The sequence below is a fragment of the Dipodomys merriami genome, unplaced genomic scaffold (assembly GCF_024711535.1).
Source record: "Dipodomys merriami isolate MVZ:Mamm:240054 unplaced genomic scaffold, mDipMer1.0.p SCAF_4, whole genome shotgun sequence".
NCBI lineage: Eukaryota > Metazoa > Chordata > Mammalia > Rodentia > Heteromyidae > Dipodomys > Dipodomys merriami.
In genome coordinates, this window is record NW_027205603.1 from 12,310,020 (window position 1) to 12,329,176 (window position 19,157).

Consider the following 19,157-nt stretch of genomic DNA (forward strand, 5'->3'; position numbering starts at 1 on the left):
CAGGAAGTTTGTCATAGAGTAACACACCTTGTGTTGATCTGAGCTTGATACTCTGAATCAGAGTAATCTCCTTAGATACGGTCAATGCATCATCCTAATTTAAAGGCAAGATATTGAGACATACATTTCCATACCACTAGATAGAATTGGAACCAGGAGCGCAATCAAATCTAATTTTTTTTTGCAACGTATCATTTACTATTCAAGAAAAATAATAAGACAATAATTATGAAGCATTTAGATTTTAATCATAGGTCCTCCTAATAAGATGAGAAGAAAAGGAAATTTCACATACAGATTGATATCTCTGACTTTTTTTTTTTAATAAAGGAGTGTGATTGAATCCAGTCACCAAGAGCTCCTCCACCCTTCCTGCGTCTCTTACCAAACAGAATGCTTCCCCTGTTTCAGTCGCTGGCCTGAGTGGTATTCTCCACCCAAAACTGGTTGGCTGTTTCATTGAGAAATTGGTTGCTTAATATTTATTGAGGTCTCTGTATTATTCCAATACAAAGATGAGATAGGTCTCCTTCTTCAAGATGTCTTTCTAAAAATAAAGTGAAGGCAACTCAAACACTCTCTTTGCTAATTCTCTACCTCTGAGTTCCCGAACTCAGTAGATGGGCAGTACAGAAGGATAGGCTGTATTTTAGTGAGGAAGATAATGCTTGACCTATTAGATTGGCTGAACCAGAGAGGTCAAATTTGTTAAGTTTCTCAGGAGGAGAGCGAAGAAACTTGTTTCAGGCAGGAATGGGAAAGGGGAAAGGAATCTATGGAGATCAAGAAGGGACTTTCTTGAGAAAGTCATCATGGGACTCTCACAGCAGATGTCCCCTCACGAATGTGGGTCTGACAGCTGGAAGGATTTAGGGACAATCCCATGAGGGTTGAGTTCTTGGTCTCAACCCTGATACACTGGGTATGGGTGGGGATAGGTTTCCTCCTGGAGGGCAGATCAGACAGAGGGCCCTGGGAGATTCTCGGTAGGTTGTTGTGCTTCCGGCTGATACCTAGTAAAATGGTAGGGAAGTCAAGACATCATTATTTTATGCCCTCTTTTGTACCTTCTGACCCCTCAGTCGCTCTGGGGTCATTTTCCCAGAAAGCATTCAGGGAAGACTTTAACCCTGGTTGTTCCCTACACCCCCTTCTCTACATGCATACCAAGTATCTTTGGTACAAAGAACCTTGGACTTAGCAATAGGATAGGATTGTAGGATTCACTGAGCTGGATGAGGATTGTCCTGGAGAGAGGATAAAGTCTTTCCCATTCCTCCGAAATCAGACTTCATATCTTCTTTTATTTATTTATCTGCTCATACCTTCTTTTAATAAGATAACGTTCCACATCTGTGTGTTGGTGGCTCATGCCTGTAATCCTAGCTCCTCAGGAGGCTGAGATCTGCCCAAGGCAGGGAAGTCTTTGAGACTCTAGCTCCAATTAATCACCCCAAAACTAGAGCTGTGGCTGAAAGTGGTAGAGTGCTAACCTTGAGCAAACAAACAAACAAAAGCAAACAAAATTCAGCAACAGTGCCCAGACTCTGAGCTTAAACCCCATGACCAACAAAAATTAATAATAACAATGTTCTAGCATAAAGGGTCTGAAGGTGTGAATGCAATGTGAGTTCCTGTTGTCTGCAAGCAAAGGGCAGCCAGTACTCTTCTAACTCCTGTCCTGCACTGGGAATTTGATGGAAGCCCTTGGCTGAACCCAGGCAGATTTGGGGGGATTGTGGAGCCCCCTAAAGGACAGCTTCACCTCTCCCTCAGTCCCCCTCAAGCCCTAGTCTCTGTGAAGTTGGGGTTGCTGTGGGGGAGTTGGCTCCTGGGTTCTTGCCGTAGAGTGATCTGCCGTCAAGGTTGGGGGGGGGTGGTCAGGAGCGACTGGTAGGCCACCATCTATAGCCCCCCCATGCCCGTTAACACCAGACTCCCATGGGTCCTTCCCACTGCAATCCTGCATTTCTTGTCTGGAGCTGGTGTGTCCCTCCCTGGGAGGAGGATCTTGCCTGAGGACACTTGGAGGGTGGGGAGCCTTTCTCCTCCCTTCGCTCCAATCGCAGAAAAGGAGGGGGTTCCCATCCCAAACACACTGTCTTCAGCTCTGCCCTCTGATAGACAGACGCTGCCTCAGCTCCCAAGCAACTACTCTGAGCTCTGGACCCCGAGCTTTGGGAAGAGCAGGTGCACGAGCAGGCAGGTCAGAAGCTCTCTACGAGGTGTCAGGGACTGCAGCATGGCTGAGAAGCTGTCTAAAGAGGAGGTGGCAGAGTTGCACCAGGCCTTCTCCAGGTTTGACAAGAATGGGGATGGCAAAATCAATACCGAAGAGCTGGGCGAAGTGATGAAGGCTGTGGGCCAGAACCTGTCTGAGGCCGAGCTGAAGGAGCTTATTGCCCGGCTGGACACCGACGGTGATGGTACCATCAGCTTCCAAGAGTTCCTGACAGCGGTGGCCAAGAAGATGAAGGGCGGGGCCACTGAAGAAGAGCTACGTTCTGTCTTCCGGGCCTTTGATCTGAATGGCGATGGTCACATCAGTGTGGATGAGCTGAAGCAGGCCATGGCCCAGCTCGGGGAGCAGCTTTCGCAGGAGGAGCTGGATACCATGATCAGCCAGGCTGACTTAGACAAGGATGGCAAGGTGAACTACGAGGAGTTCATGGCCATCCTCTCTCAGAAGTGAGACTTACAGGCCTCCAGCCCCACCCTGTCTGTCTGTTGGACACCCACCCACCAGACTGAGCACCTTCTGGGGGGACAGGGTCTCTGCTTTGGGGGTGGGGCTATCAAGGATAAGCCTGGGTTGGTGGATGGGAAATGGCTTCATGGATGAAGAAAGACTTTGCTGTCCTTCTCCTGGACCCTGTACCATTTGAGGCTGCTCAGGAGCTCATCTTCACCCTCTGAATGTGGGCAAAAGATGGCATCTTCAGGCTGGTTCTTCTTCCTCTTTTCTCACAGTGAAATGGGAACCCTCCTCCCAGGGTCATTGGTCTAAATAAAAGGAATTCAAAGTCCTGCTGTGTGCTTGGTGTTTGGAAGGTAGAAATTCTACAGGTGGGTTTTTGTTTGGTTGTTTGTTGGTCTTCCCTCCCCCCGCCCCCAGTCTGTATCACTTCATCCTGGTGGAAGAACTGACTTGCGTAGGTCTCATAGTCCACCCTTTGTCTCTCCTGATATCTGAGGAAGAGGAAAGTGAGTGGTGATACACGGTGGGGAGAGATGGAGGCAGCAGGTATCTTTGTCTTCAAGGAAGGGTCCATCTAGCTGCAGGGCAAACTCCAGGCCAAGAGCCCAAGCTCAGGACCGGTAGTGCTCCACCCACCCCCCAAGGCAGGATATCCTTTGCACACCACATGATGTGTTCTAACCTAAAATTTTTAAAGAAAGGATGTGTGTATGTCTGCCTCTGTATGTCTGTGTTATCTATGAGTATATCTATGTGTGCATATGTCTATGTCTGAATGCATGTGTGTATTTATGGGTCTCTATCTCTATATGTGTATGTGGGTTTATATGGACATTCATATGTGTATGTAGGTCTAGACAATTGTGTATGTATATATATGATATATGTATGTGTGTGTGTTTATGTGTATATGAGTATGTCTCTTTATGTGATCTTACAGATAATTTTAAAATGTAGACACTGGGCACCAGTGGCTCATGCCTATAATCCTCCTATCATCAGGAGGCTGAGTTCTGAGGATAGCAATTTGAAGCCAGTTTGGGCAGAAGATCTGTGATGCTCTTATCTCCAATTAAGTACACACACACACACACACACACATCTCAGGGACAGAGCCTAGGCTCAGAGTTTAAGTCCTAGGTCCAGCACAAGAAAGAAAGAAAGAAAGAAAGAAAGAAAGAAAGAAAGAAAGAAAGAAAGAAAGAAAGAAAGAAAGAAAGAAAGAAAGAAAGAAAGAAAGAAAGAAAGAAAGGAAGGAAGGAAGGAAGGAAGGGAGAGAGAGAGAGGGAGGGAGGGAAGGAAAGAGGGAAGGAAGGAAGGAAAAAAGGAAGGAAGAGAAGGAAGGAAGGAAGGAAGGAAAGAAGGAAGGAAGGAAGGAAGGAAGGAAGGAAGGAAGGAAGGAAGGAAGGAAGGTAGGAAAAGGTAGAACCCTAGAAATGAGACCTAGTATGGATGAGCAGAAGCGAGAGAGTCAGGGCCCTGAGTGTACAAGAGGCACTGGAGGTGGAGCCCACTGGCTAGTTAGATGCTGAGGACCAAGGTCTTGTGGGGCGTTTCCAAGGCTGATGGCCAGGCACTGCTGCTGCCCAAGGACCCATATCTCATTGCTGCCCAGACCTCGGGCTCTGGCTCACTCATAGCCTCCAGGGGGTTCATTCTGGGCTTCAGTCTGAAGGGTGGGTCTCAGAAAGAAGTTAGGGAGGGAAAGGGGTGCTGGAGAAGACAGACTGAGGTTTACCTGGACTGAGGGCCACTATGCTAACTTGGGCCGGGTGTTGCTGCCTGGGTTTGAGTCGTAGGCCCACAGGCTGCCTGTTGTTTCACAAACCAGGTCTTCTGCTTCCTCCTTCGTTGAGATGTAGAGTAGAATTTCAGCTCAGATGATTGGCGATGCCAGTCTCATCACAGCTGAGCTGAGTCAGAGGTGATCCTTCAGGGCAGGGAGGGAGGCATAGCCAACTCCCCTGGGGAGCGGTTACCAAATAGACCAGCCAGTCCTGCTGTCTCCCTCATTCTGGCTTAGCTGTGGTGGCCAGTGGCCACTGGTGTTTGCTTTATTCCTACTGAGCACACAGGCTCATATTGGGAGTGGCCAGCCCCCTCCTAGGAGAGGCTCCTCAGTCTACAGTTACCCACGCCCCCCTCCCGCTCTCCCTCCCGTGTTTTCTGCCCTCCTTTGGGTCTCTTCGGTGCTCACACATTGCTTATGTGTTCCTCTCGGCTCTGTCAGTGAGTCTAGCCACTGTGGATATCTTCCAGCACCGAGTGATTCCTCAGTAGCTCCAGAGGAAGTTTTCCAAGGTCTACATGGAAAAATAAAGTCAAATTTAAGACGTGCCAAGGGCCTGTGGTTCACACCTATATTCCTAGCTACTCAGGAGGCTGAGATCTGAGATCATCAAAGTTTAGCCCAGGCAGAAAAGCCTGTGGGAATGTTTATCTCCAGTTAACCACCAAAAAGTCACAAGTTGCACTTGAGGTATGACTCAAGTGATACTGTGCCAGCTATGAATGAAAAAGCCAAGTGAGAGCACAAAGCTTTGAGTTCAAGTCCCAGTATTGGCATAAAAGGAAAGGCTTTGTATTTTCCCTTTTTTAAAACAAATTCTAAGAATATGTTCAGTATTTTCAGTGTTGATTCTCTTTTCTTTCAGGAAGGTAACTTGATAGCAGAGGATAGGTATTTATTTATTTGTTTTTAATTAGCCAACAGCAGTACAAGGGAGAGTTTCATTGTTATATTTCCACAGACCAAATCAACCTGACTCCTGATTAACCTCAAAACCTCTCTCACTCTACCTCATCCCTTTAATCCTTCTTGAAGCAATTTTCAGGTATCCATCACTTGAGGAGTGGATGAAGAAAATGTGGTACATGCACACAAAGGCATACAATTCAGCTATAAAGAACGATACAACATTAAATGGATACAACATTAAATCACATATTAAGTGAAATATTCTAGACTCAGAAAGACAATACCCCATGTCTTCTCATATATGGAATCTAGATTTTTTTTTAAAAAGCATAACATGAATGTATAACAGGACCTCTGAGGATGAAAGGAGAGAATGGAGGAGGTGAATATGATCAAAGCTCTCCATATGCACGTATGAAAATAAAAATTGTTAAAATTAGTTAAAATGCAAAAGTGAGGGATAAGAAAGAGCAAACAGGGTGAAATTGATCAAATTATAATTATATGGTATAGAAATACAATGAAAATTTTATATATAGTTAATAGACACTATCAAAAATAACCTTAGAGAACTTGTGTTCATTGAAAAAGAAGTCAGTAGAAGAAGGAAAGGGGAATCTCCTAAGTTTGACACTTTAGTGTAGTGTTGGTTTGAGAATTAGTAGATGCAGAAGGAACTTCCTTCTCTGCCCAAGATCAGACATAAGCTTCTCTCTCTCTCTCTCTCTCTCTCTCTCTCTCTCTCTCTCTCTCTCTCTCTCTCTCTCTCTCTCTCTCTCTCTCTCTCTCTCTCTCTCTCTCTTTTGTCATGGGGCCTGAACTCTGAGCCTGGGCGCTGTCCCTCAGCATTTTAGCTCAAGGCTAGCGCTCTACCACTTGAGCCATAGCACTACTTCCAGCTTAATAAGCTTTTCTTTAAGGTGCCTCCTCCCTCTTCCCACACCCGGCAGGAGAAAATGAGTCAATCACCCAAGACACCCTTTCCCCTGGAGATGACATAACACATCTTACTTAATCATCTCTGTCTCCCATAGGTGTACTTGCCTACAATTTGCACAGCTAGAAGGATGATGATTTCCTTTGTTGTATCACCCCCTCCATAATCTATCACTCTTTGTTAGACTCACAAGCCAAATCATTTCTTTTGAGTTTTTACTTTTTTTTTTTTTGGTGACTTTTGTTAATCTGTCTTTCATTAACTTGCAGCTGTTAGTCACTGAAATTGAGTGAGACCTTTTTTTGTTTGTTTGTTTAAACAAACAACCCCCCCCCACTCCTTCATAAGTACTGGTGACAAGATAAAATGTAGAAAAGCTGCTTATAACCCCAGCAGTCAGGAAACTGATGCAGGAGGATCATGAGTTTGAAGCAAGCTTGGATTACAAAGTAAGATCTTGTCTCAGAGACAAGAAAACCAGCAAACAAAAACCATAGGACATATAACCTCAAATGACTTTCTATTCAAAGGTCACATCTAAATATTCTGGAACATAGTCTATCTTTTCTCCCCCCTGCTTTTTTATTCATCACATATATCTATTTGTGTGTACTTTTACTTTCCACAAATGGTATCATACAGATGTCTAAAGACTATTTTTCTATATAATATTAAACCACAGATGCTTCTTCATATATATATATGTGTGTATATATATGTATATATATACATCATTGCTTTTAATGTGACTACTTAACACTACACTGAATGGATGTCTCTACCTAGGGCTTTCAGAATAAGACAGAGAAGTAGGCAAATCCAAGATGTCTTGGAAAATGAGAGATGGTAGTTGAACCACCAGAAACTACGAAGTTACCATCTTGTGCAATTCCCACAGACAGCAGCAGAGGCTACTCAAGGCCCACACCCAGGACAGCCTAACCGTGGATCAGTACCTGTGTGGGCCTTGGAGGTGCTCCAATGAGAGGTCCCTGAGATGACTGTCTGCTTCTGGAGTCCTGCATGTGGCCTTGTGTAGTCCCTGCCACATTGTAGGTATTCAGTATCAGCAGTGAGTGAGTGAGTGTTCTTGACATGTCCCTTAGTTCAGTGACACTGTGGTACTGGGTTTGGAATTCAAGGCCTTGTACTTGTTAGGCAGGCACTCTACCTCTGAGCTCCGCCTCCAGTCCTAAGATCATCAACTTAACTGAGATAGTCAATTTGAAAGGAAGAAAGGTTTATTTGGACTAGAAGAATAAGAATAAGAATTAGAAGAAGGAGGAGGAGGAAGAGGAGGAGGAAGAGGAGGAAAAAGAAGAAAAAGAAAGAAACCAGGGTTCCAATATTTCCTTTAAGGGCATGTACCCAATGATCTAACTTCCTTCCTTCCACTAGGTACTACCTCTTAAAGATTCTACCACTTTGCAGTGGCAACAAAGGCTGCTGACCAAGCCTCTGTCCTATGGGCATTGGGTTTAAGAACCTAAGCCATAACAGAGAAGAAGTGGGATGTGGATGAAGAAGACAGGATGTCTGGACTGAGTTTCTGGGTCTCTGACCCTATCAGAGCATGTGTCATTTCTGAGGAGCTGATCTGGATTCCCAGAGGCCCAGCCTGCCCCAGCCATGAAGCTCACCCAATATCAGGGAGGCCAAATGGCTGCAGCAGGGCTGGAACTTGGGCAGTGGAAGCAGGGGATGGAGCTGGGTATGGTCCCTGCAAAGAAGGCTGGGGCTGGATGTTCTGAGCTGACGATAGTGTGGGGGAGAGCCCAGTCGGGGAACAGGCTTCCTGTCCAGGTGACCATTTCTACTTTTAAGAAATTTGGCCTGAGGAGGAAGTCCTATAACCCTTCATCTGCAACATTATCCGTTTGGAAAGACAGGATATTAGACACAGGTCCCTTGAGGCCATATGTTTATTATCCCTGAGGATCCTATTCTTAAGCAAGGCAGTGTGTGATGGGACCACAAAAGGGCTAAGTGACAGAAACCTCGGTATCACAGGGAAGAAGCTGCTCCAGGGGCAGTGATTTGCTCCGGGCCTCTGAGTGAGGTGTTGAGAAGAACATGGAATCTGGAATTCTAGTACTTAGGAAGATCACACACTGCCCTTCCCCACCCCACCCCCACCCCACCCCGCCCCCTAGCAGTGCTGCAGGGTCCCCTAGGAGCTGCTACAGTAGTTTCCTGGGTGAGTAGGAGAGAGGAGGGATGGGCAGAACTCACCAGACCAAAGTTTTTTCTAGAAGTCCAGGTGGCATCTGTTCCCCATGGAACACGCACAGAAATGGCCGCAGGATTGGCTCCACATCACGTTGTAGGCCCCAGAGGGAGAACAGTGGGCTCTCTTCTCTGGCTCAGGCTCCCCAAGGCTCCTAGTCCAAGTCAAGAACATTTAGCAGAGTAAACAGGGTACAAGAAGCACCCCATGGAGCCAAAGAGGCTTTGGGTCAGGCAGGGAAACCCCATTCTCTGAAAGGCGCTTCTCTGAAAGTCAACTTGCCACAAGACTCGTTCTGTCAGTGCCAGTGCTGCCTGTTATTTCTCAATTCATCACCAAACAAACCATGCAAAATAACCCTTTCTGAGGGGCTGGGTGGGGTTGGGAGGGATAATCAAGAAGCATCAGACTCCTAAACTGATACATGCAATGGAAACTCCTTTGTACAACAATGGGAAGATAATCAAAATAGTAGTAAAAAGCAAAGGGGACCCTAACACTGAGCTGAGTGGGAGACTGAGACAGGAGGGTCTTGGGTTCAAGGCTAGCCTGAGTCACACCATGAGACATTGTCTCAAAGAGGACTTAGTGAGATTCACATGGGAAGAGCTATCTTAACAGGTTTTGAATATTTCCTGGGAGCTTTAGTTATACTGTTTAAATATTTATTTTCATCTAATTTTACTTTGATCTTAGTGAACTACTCTACTTGCAGTCAATTCACCTTCCCATTGTACCACGATTTGACAGAGTTAAAGTCCTTTGGGGTTTTGTTGGTTGGTTGGTTTTGTACTTTGTACTTTGAGGCTATGATTTGGGGGAAGATCACCCAGTTCATTTCAGGGTTCGGCCATTGTACACATCTCCAATATCAAGGATTTTTAATAAAGTATACATAGAACATGTTTCTCTCCTAATAGGTTTGAAGTCTAGTTTGTTGCTGTAGTGCCAATCTTAATTCACAGCTATTTTAACTAGCTTAGTCAAATGGGTATGTTACATGTGTTTTTAGGTCTGTGATAAGTGTTCAGGAGAGTAATCTCACATATAAAACTGACATTTACTAAGCAGAACTGACCTATAAACCTATTGCAAATGGCTTGGCTGAAAATAGCTTTAACAGAACCAAAACTAAGTTAAAGCACAATTCCCCCTTCCAGTCCTTCAATTAATAAGCTGTTTGAGGTGAGATAGTCTTTTTGGGGGGGAGGAGGGGTTCAGTTGTGGGCCTGAACTCTGGGCCTGGGCGCTGTCCCTCAGCTCTTCAGCTCAAGGCTAGTGCTCTACTACTTGAGTAACAGCGCCACTTCTGGCTTTTTTCTTTTTGCTTATGTGGTGCTGAGGAATCGAACCCAGGGCCTCATGCATGCAAGGCAAGCACTCTACCACTGAGCCACCTTCCCAGACCCAGTGAGATAGTCTTGATGCTTCAAATGCTATCCCCCAAACAATACATTGTCTTCATGGGATTCCCTCTGGATCATTTGAATCCTGAAATTTATATCCATCCCTCACTGGCCCATGGCCAATCCTCTTGGATGTCCTGGTCATGTTTCCTCCTGGCTGCCTTCTGGACGGTGTGGCTTGTGTGGCTTGGCTCATTGTCTTCCACTCATCCTTTTCAAGTGAGTGATTGAATGACGTCCCTCACTGTTTGGATAGTTCTTATCAAAGTACACCTGGATCAGAATTCCTGGTGAGCAAGTCCCATTCTCCTTCAAAATCCATCAAGGCTTGAACCAGATTGCAACTCCTGGAGTATGTTTGTTTTAGAAGGAAACCCTCCAGGATAAGCACAATTAAGCAGGCAGTGGGGGTGGGGGAGAGTCCCTCCTCACAGGTGTTAATTATCTCCAGCCCTAAGGATGACTTCAGACACTGTACAACGTGTGACCCAGTAGGATAGAGAAAGGGTTAGCTACCAAGCAGCTAGGTACAGGTGGTGACGCATGCCACTGCAACCCAGAACTCAGGCAGCTAAGGCAGCATTTCCAAGAAACGTCAGCTGTTCCAGATTCTTAGGAACAAGACTGGCACAAAACATTCCATTCTATTTTCTCTCAAGACTTAGTCCAGCTTTCAAATTTGACAAACAGAAACATGGCCGCCATACCCAGAATACACTGGGACTAAAGTCATTTGCCCTGTAGGGGGCAGACGAGACCTCTTACCAGCCTGTCTGTGCAATCAGGACCTGTCTTGATTCCCCCTTCCCGCCCGCCCCCCTGGGCCCCCTTCCCACCCCAAACACCTGCTCGGACCACAGCCCTTTTCACTTGGCTCCACCCTGGGCTTCTCTCTGCCATGACTAAAATCTGGGCAAGGGCCCAAAGGCCGCCTTTTGCAGGCTGCTTCTTGCTTGTGTGTGTTGTTTACTCTCTCTGGGCTGTGCACATCTGAGGTTCAACTGCAGGGGCCTCCTCTCCTGCCACTAGAGGTTGGTGTCTGCCAGCTGGTCCCTCACATTTTGCTAGCAGCTAGTGAATCTCAACCCTAGCTGAAACCATTGAAAGCGCCCCCAGGAGCTTTGGGAAAATGCCATTGTGAGCCTGTGCCCCTGTCTGATCCTCTCCCCTCACCCCCTCTCTCCCCATCCCCAGTATGAGGAGGGGCCAGTCCTTTTTAAGCTCTCCAGGTGCTTATGCGGCCAAGATTGAGAAGCCAAGATTAGGAACTTCTGCTCTAACTTGTCCTCGGAAACTATGATTACCCAGGCATGCCCACACTCAAGAGCTGCTCCATGCCTCTGGGGACATTGGTTGGCAAAGAAGGGAAGAAACCAAGGGACAAGTGTTCAGAGTCACAGATTTCCATGGTGGGAGGTCTGCTGGTTGGTCCAGTCGAAGTGGGTAGTGCTTGCCGGTGGCCTGGCAGCTGATGCCCACTCATCACCTGGTGATACTGGGTGCCTGGGACTCCAATGATCCCAGAGCTCCCATTGTGTTGCTAGGTTGAGCTATGACCTAGATGGACATCAAATCTCAGTGCTCTTGAAGAGCCACAGTTTCCTGTACCCAGATCCTTGTGGTCGTAACTGAGTGGCAAGACGTGTGTTGGTAATATACATTCAGTCATTCTGCAAATGTGTTCTTAGGGGTTTCAGCTACTGTGTGTCTATGAGGGCTCAAAAGAAGTGCCATCAGCCTCTGCCCTCTGAGGGAGAGGAGAGGCACCATAGCTACAAATGACCGAGCTCAGGGGCTGGCAGGTGCCTTTTTCTGCAGTTCAGGGATTGGAGAGTGCTGAGCAAGGTGCAGACATTTGGAGGAGGTAGCTCTGGAGCTAAGTTTGGCACTGGAGATGGGGGATGCCTTCAGCTTGTGGAGGACATTCTTGGCAGAGACCCCATATGAATAAAGACAAGTGCCTTTTCTGGGAGATGAGATAGTAGTCGATTATGGAATTAGCACCACACCATAAACAAAAAGAAATTGAAAAGTTTGGAATTCAAGTTCTGGAAAAGCCATTGTCCAGCTGCGCAGGTCAGCAATGCTTTTGTGCTTATGAGTTTCTCAGCTCTGAAATGGGAGTGGGAGTAGAGTCTGCCTCCATTTTGTGATAAACGAGTGAGGTAGAGAAACTGAGAAGAACAATAGCCCCAGAGCAGTGCCAATGTTCTACCTAACTTCCACCATTATTAAGTGAACTGACTCTCTTTGCTCTAGAAGCTCAAATGCAAAGTTTTTATTCGATTGGCTTTCTTGCTATCCTTTTTCTTTTCTTTTCTTTTGGTTTTGGAGATGGAACCCAGGATTCCCAAATGCTATTTCCGAGCACTCTACGACTGAGTTATATCCTCAACTCCAGATAAGGTATTTTGTTTTGTTTTGTGTTGGTACTGGGGCTTGAACTCAGGGCCTCCTGCTCTCATAGCATTTTTGCTCAAGGCTAGCACTCTATCACTTGAGCCACAGCTCTACGTCTGCCTTTTTGTTGGTTAATTGGGTAAGAGTCTCTTTGATATCTCTGCCCAGGCTGGCTTTGAACTGCAATCCTCAGATCCTAGCCTCCTGAGCAGTTAGGATTACAGGCATGAGCGGCTGGTGCTTTGCTACCAAATAAGGTTTTTCATCAGAGGAGGTATATGGTCAGAGCTTTCTGCTTTAAGAAGATGATGTGTGGGAAGTGAGGTGTGGCAGAAAACCTGTGGAGGCGAATTTGCTCACCTGAGCCTGAGCTGATGAAGATTGAGAGGAGGGTGGAGGCAGAGAGCAGAGGAGGCTGGGGGTGAATGGCAGAGAGACTGGCAGGGCCCTGATGGAGTCATTTCTGGCTGTGAATAGCTGTGGAGGAGTCAGAGTTGGGGAGGAGACAGCGTGAACACCTGGCCTCTGCCAGGCTCAGTCTTGCCCTTGCTCCTGCTGTGGATCAGGTCAGGCTCTGCTGGCGGTTGAGGCTGTCCCAGCAGCCAGCATCAGAGCATCTGGCCTCTTGCCTTGTCCGATGGTGAAAGTCCATCCAACTTCTCAGAATCTTGGAGACACTGGGTAAAGACTGTGTGATCTCTCATCCAAGTGCTCAGCCTTTCCCACAGGGCACACTATGCTGTGTCTAACCCCTTGGGCCAAGCCCAGGACTTCTCTAAAACCTGGACAGTACTGGCCAAGAGCAGAGCACAGGAGAGGCATTTGGTCAGCAGGAATGGTCAGTAAGCAAGCCTGCCTTCTTTCTCCCTGTAAGCCCAGGGCCTCCTGCCTCTCCAGAGCATGCTGCCCCAGACAGTGTCTGAACCCCACCTTTTACTCCCTCACCTAGTCTAACCACATCCTTAGTAGAGGATGGGAGATTCCTCTGGAGATACTCCAGGTTTCTGAAAACGTAGGGAAATAGGGAGGAAGAGGTGATAAGGTCTTCTCCCATACATACAGAAAACAACCATCCTGAGAGTTGAGCCCCAGGAGAGAAAGGAGCTCCCTGTCTGCCCCCAGCCCTCCTCTCTATCCTTCCTCTCCTGTCTCTTTTCCTTTTCTATCCTCAGCAAAGAATCACAACCACCCAATCATCTGCCAGGAAGGGTGTGAGATCCTGGTGATTCGTCAGGAAGAACGCATAGAGGAGCTCAAGGGGAAACATGGTGCCAGAGAGGCACCATGTTGCTGGGAGCCACTGTATGACCAACCAGGCCAAAACCATGTTTGGCAGATTCAGGCTGCCTGACACTTTAGCCAGATCTCGGGGGCTTATTAAATGTTGGGTATTATGGGCTCAGGAGAGAGTTTGGGGTTCCAAAACTGCAGAGCACCCCATTTCTAATCAGCCTCTCAGAGAAACTGACTTTGAGAAGGGCCTTTGAGGAGGGCATCCATCCTCAGGCCCAAGGGGGAGGATGCAGGCTGCCTGAAGGTCACCTAATGCTCTTTCTTCAAGGTCACTGGGATTCTACTCTGAAATTTCTCTTCTTAAAGGTGTCTGGAGGGCTAGTGAACGATGTACATTCTTTCCAGTGTGATTATCAGGGTGAGTCCGCACTCAGCAACTCAGCCACACCCTTTGGTGTTGGTCTTGTGTGGGAGATGCCAGAGATATGGAGAGAAGACAGCCAGCTGGCTGGGAAAGAGGGGGACTGGGGGAGGCAGGCGTGTAGGTGGTCCCTCAGCCTGCCGCAGGCTCTTGGCTTGAGCTGCTCCTTTTACCTGCCCCCTTCCCCTACACCCACTAGCACAGGACAGCTGATCTGTGTCATTGTCTTGTACACTCAATTTACCCCAGCACCAGTGTCTGTTTTACTATCATGAACCACTAACATAAAGGTACTCATAATGTTCATTTCCAGACTCCTTGCTTCTGAACCAGAGTCTGTTCAGACAGAGAGGACAAAGAAGACCTGCTGTGTGATCAGTGACTCACCCACCAAGAGGCAGAGAACAGGGACGATCAGCCCAATAGTTACAAGAGGAACCCTGTGTTCCCAATTTGTATGAGATGGTTTTAGCTATTGTTTTGATCACAATGCTGCATGATTTGGCTATTTCTTTCACAGTACCTCCATCTCAGTGTGCCAACTGAGAATCTCGGTTCACTACCCCACCTCCTCAGTGCACCCCTGCCAACCCCCAAGACCTGCAGCCTGGCCTGACCTTGTTATATCAAGGGTCCAATCTGCTATGGACAGAAAGGCAACAGAAGTGAAAGGAGACTGGTGGATGGGTGTTGGGATGGGATGAGGGGTCACCAAATGACTTCACTTTGGGAGCTTCTTGTCCCAATCACTCAGGACCTGATGCATTCCAACTAAACTTGTATAAGGCAAAGACATCCAGGTGCAAACATTTCCAAGATCTGGATGAAAAGTTTGGGAACAAATAAGCAAAAGCCAAGGGCATATGTACAGTATTACATGACCTGTTACTGAAGTTATCATCAGGAACAAGCTGTGCATATTGTATGGCTAGGCTCTCATGAAGTTGCCCATGGACGTTTCCTGGTCCATGTGAAGTAAAAGATGCCAGTCCTACTCCTGTGCCTCAGCATTCATCTGTTCTTCATGCAGACGGAGTGGATGCCAGGAATGTTATTTATTCTGAGGAACTTTTTAAAAAACAACCCTTAAAAAACCAACCTTGAAAAAAAAAACCAACAGGTTTCCAAAGAAACACATATCCACCATATTTTAGGGGGTACCTTGGTTCATTTTGTGTTGCTATAGTAAAATACCAGACACTGGGTAATTTTTAAGGAACAGAGGTCTATTTTGGTTTATGGATGTAAAGGCTGAAAAGTCCAAGGTCCAGAGTTCAAGCTCCATGATGGACAAAATAAAATAAAATAAAACAAAGAAGTGGGATCTAGCAGAAAGTGAGTAGGACACAGGGGTCCCATGCCCACAGAGGATTTACGCCCACTTTGATGACTTGGATTAGCTACTGAGGGAGTGGTAAAGCAAGGCCATCCTTTCTTTAGATGCCACTGGCTACTTTCCTGTGGGGTCATTTGCCATGTTGTCAGGCAGCATGAAGCCCTCACCAGATGCAGCTGCCTCGCCTTGAGCTTTTCAGCTTCCAGATCCATAAACCAAAAGAAACCTCTGTTCCTTATAAATTACTCAGCTTTTTGTGCTCAAGGTTAGTACTCTACCACTTTGAGCCACTTTCGGTTTTCTGGAGGTTAATTGGAGATAAGAATCTTGTAAACTTTCCTTCCTAAGCTGGCTTTGAACAGCAATCCTCAAATCGCAGCCTCCTGATTAAGATTACAGACATGAGCCACTGGTACCTGGTTAGACCTCACTTCTTAAAGTTCCTATTGGTACCATTGCATGGGAGCAAGCTTCTAGCCCGTGAACTTTGAAGGACAAACCACAGCGGGAAGTACGACAGAACCTTATCTCACCCAAACAGAAGGAGAAAAATAGTCAAACATCTTTGCCTCCTATTAGAATTCATATATTCAGTTGGTAAGTGTTTTGGAATGCCAATTGCCAAGGAGCTCATGTTATCATGGAGATCAGGACAGATTCAGCCTTCATTCATGTGGAACTTAACAGTAAAACCATGTACTAGATTGAATGGAGTCCTTCCCCAAATACCTTGTGTCTTAACCCCTAGTCCCTGTGAATGTCAGTGATCTTACTAAGAAATAGACTCCTGATAGATGTCCTTAAGCTAAGGACCGTGGCATGAGACTGCTCTGGAGGTAGGGTGGGCCCTGAAGTGAATGTTTGCTGTCCTGAGAAGGGGGAGGAGAGGCAACAAAAAGGGTTGGAGAAAGAAAAAAGAGAGGAGAGGAGAAGAGAAAATAGACATAGAGACAGAGACCACATGAAGAAGGAGGCAGAGATTGGGATGGTGTTCTAAATTAAAGAACCTGTAGGGATTTCTATAAACCCTCCAGAGTCAGGAAGGGAGCCTGGGATACATTCACCCTCAGAACCTCTGGTAGGAAGCAACCCTGTAGACAGCTTGACTTCAGACTTCTGGCTTCCTAAACTGTGGCAGGATTGCAGCCACTCGACTTGTGGTATTTGCTTACATTGTCCTAAGAAACTACTGAAAAGAGGGTGAAAAATGTCAGTGTGTTTTCTCAGCATTGCTCAGGACTCTGATGAGTTCCTCTCTCTCATGTTCTTAATGAATCTAAAGGAAGAAAGCCAATGAATCATTACATATCATTATGGTTTGTTTGGCAAAAACGATTTTTAAGCTGCATGCTGATAGCTCATGTTGTAATCCTAACTACTCAGGAGGCTGAGATCTGAGGATTGTATTTCAAAGCCAGTTGGGCAGGAAAGCCAGTGAGACTTTTTCTTTGTTGGTCGTAGGGCTTGCTTCTGGGCCTGTGTGCTGTCCCTCAGCTCTTCAGCTCAAGGCTAGGACTCTACCACTTGGGACACAACACTACTTCCGGCTTTTTCTGTGTATGTGGTACTAGGAATCCAACCCAGGGCTTCAGGAATTCTGGGCAAGCACTCTACCACTAAGCCACATTCCCAGCCCTCCAGTGACTCTTATCTCCATTTAACTACCAAAAAGCTGGAAGTAGACTTGTGGCTCAAATGGTAGCTCACTAGCCTTGAGCAAAGACACAGGCAGCTCTCAGACCCTGAGTTCAAGCTCCAGGATTGGCACCAAAACCAAAAGTAAAAATAAAAGTTTTTATTTTAGGGAATGGAAGGAGTCCTTGGTAGGGAAAGAGTTGGGAGCTGTTGGAACTGATGTTCTCAAAGGTCCCTCCAGCTAGGAGGAAATATTTCCTGGGTCACAGAGATAACTAATGGTAAAGCCCTGTAAGTAAAAAAAAAAAAAAAAAAAAAGATTCTGGAAATGAAATCAAGTTTACTTTTTTTTGTGACAGTCTCTAGGTAGCTCAAGCTTTGAACTACTCTATCGCCTAACTTCATCTGAAGCTTGAGATCTGCTTCAGCCACTCCGGTGCTGGGATTACAGTCGCTCATTACCACATCTAGTCACTTCCCGCTTTTAGGTAAGATAAAATCTTGAGGCTGGGCCTCCTGCTTTCTACTTGATCCCTGCCTCAGCACACAGAGTCCGTCTGGACCTTGGTTCACGATCTGCCTGCCCCAGGCTTAGATTTGGGGCTTTGCATAGCTAGGTAACTGTCTCAGGCAAGGGCTAGGGGGTGGGGGGCCCTTCAGGACAGAGGAGACAGGACGAGAGGCACTGCTCCACATCAGCAGGGGAGGACACTCCTGAGGGTGACTTGTGAGGCCTCTGAAGAAGGCCAGGCTCATTAGCACACTCAGGGGTCTCAGAAGTCTCAGCTGTCTGATTTCTAGAAGAGACTAGTGGGGATGGGAAGATAGAGAAGGAAGCCGAGGCTCTGTCACAAGAGATCACGGGACCCGTCTTGGTGCTACGTTTGAAAGAACTGGGAGGTGCAGAAAAAGTGACAGAATATGAGAAGAGGGTCAAGATGTTTCTGTTTGTTTTGAGTCCAGTTAGCTTTTAGGGCAGAGAGACCCCCCCTCAGCCATGGTTTGCTCATTTGAGAAAAAAATAGAGACTGATAGCTCCTTCTCCAGAGTCTTTATCAGGGATAGAAGTTAAAACCACTTGGGGCCAGATGAACATGGCCCCAAGGACCCAGTAGGAGGCGACCATATGTGTGTTTCCTTACAGGCTGGCCGTTCATGGCAATATGTGTGACCCTTGCCTCTGTGGGCTTCAGGACCCTGTCCTGAAATGATGGAATTTTTTTCACTACGGGACTTTGGGTGGAGGCTGACCACCTCCACTGGGGCTGTTCTGCTTCCTTCTCCAGGTTTTCCATGAGGCACAAAGTGATTTCCTGTCAGGAACCGCCATGATATCTATCAGGGCCAGCAGGAGGGACTTTGCAAACACAGCCCTTTATCTCTGCCCAAACACAATGCTGGTCTCTTTTCTGCTATGGAAATAGAAAGGGGGGGAAAAGGCCTTTTACAAAACATGCACATGGAGAGCAGTGGATTGTATTTTTGTATGTTATAATTATTTCAGGGACATGTAGAGAGCAGGTAGGAAAGAAATGCAAGGCACAGACAAAATAATCAAAATAATCAACATGGCAGCCCTGAAAAGGATGACAGAGATAGCAAAATCCAGAATTTGCCTCAGTTTGGATCCTGTACCTGTGATGGCATCTGGGATGGTTTTAAGACTTACACACAGAAAAGGTGCAGGCTAAACTTCCTTGCCAGACCAAAAAAAAAAAAAAATCTACGCAGAGCCTTGTAACATTTTGATTGCAATGTGTTTCTTGTACTGTTCCCTTTTGTTTTCTATGAAAAGGAAGCCAGTTCCCCACTGCTTATAGCGATAAAGGGTTCATTTAAAATATACTTAACACTGGAAGTACAGATGAGAAAATAGCAGGTAGACATGTATTTTAAAATGGAAAACAGAGTTGGTGGTACTCCAATGAATCAACATTTGATATAATTCCAACTTGTAGTCTTACTAAGAAAGAAACCAAGGCTGGGGAGGGCTGTGCTTGGCCAAAGTTTCCCAAGAGAGAAGAGGGCAGAGATACAGAGACAGACTTGGGTTGACCCAAAGCCATGGAGCCCTCATCTCTGGTTCTGATCCCACAGATGGTACCCTCCCTTGGTTCCTGATGGTGAAGAGTGTACCCTCACATGAGACACAGAAACAGTTGTTCC

At 46.5% G+C, this 19,157-nt stretch overlaps 1 protein-coding gene across 1 annotated transcript; it reads left to right on the forward strand.

Moving 5' to 3' along the window:
• The first annotated feature begins 2,242 nt into the window (after window positions 1-2,242).
• On the forward strand, window positions 2,243-2,742 carry Calml5 (calmodulin like 5). Its single transcript, XM_069991738.1, has one exon. It carries the CDS (start codon window positions 2,243-2,245, stop codon window positions 2,690-2,692), a length of 450 nt encoding a protein of 149 aa, XP_069847839.1. The 3' UTR covers window positions 2,693-2,742.
• Window positions 2,743-19,157: the final 16,415 nt, after the last annotated feature.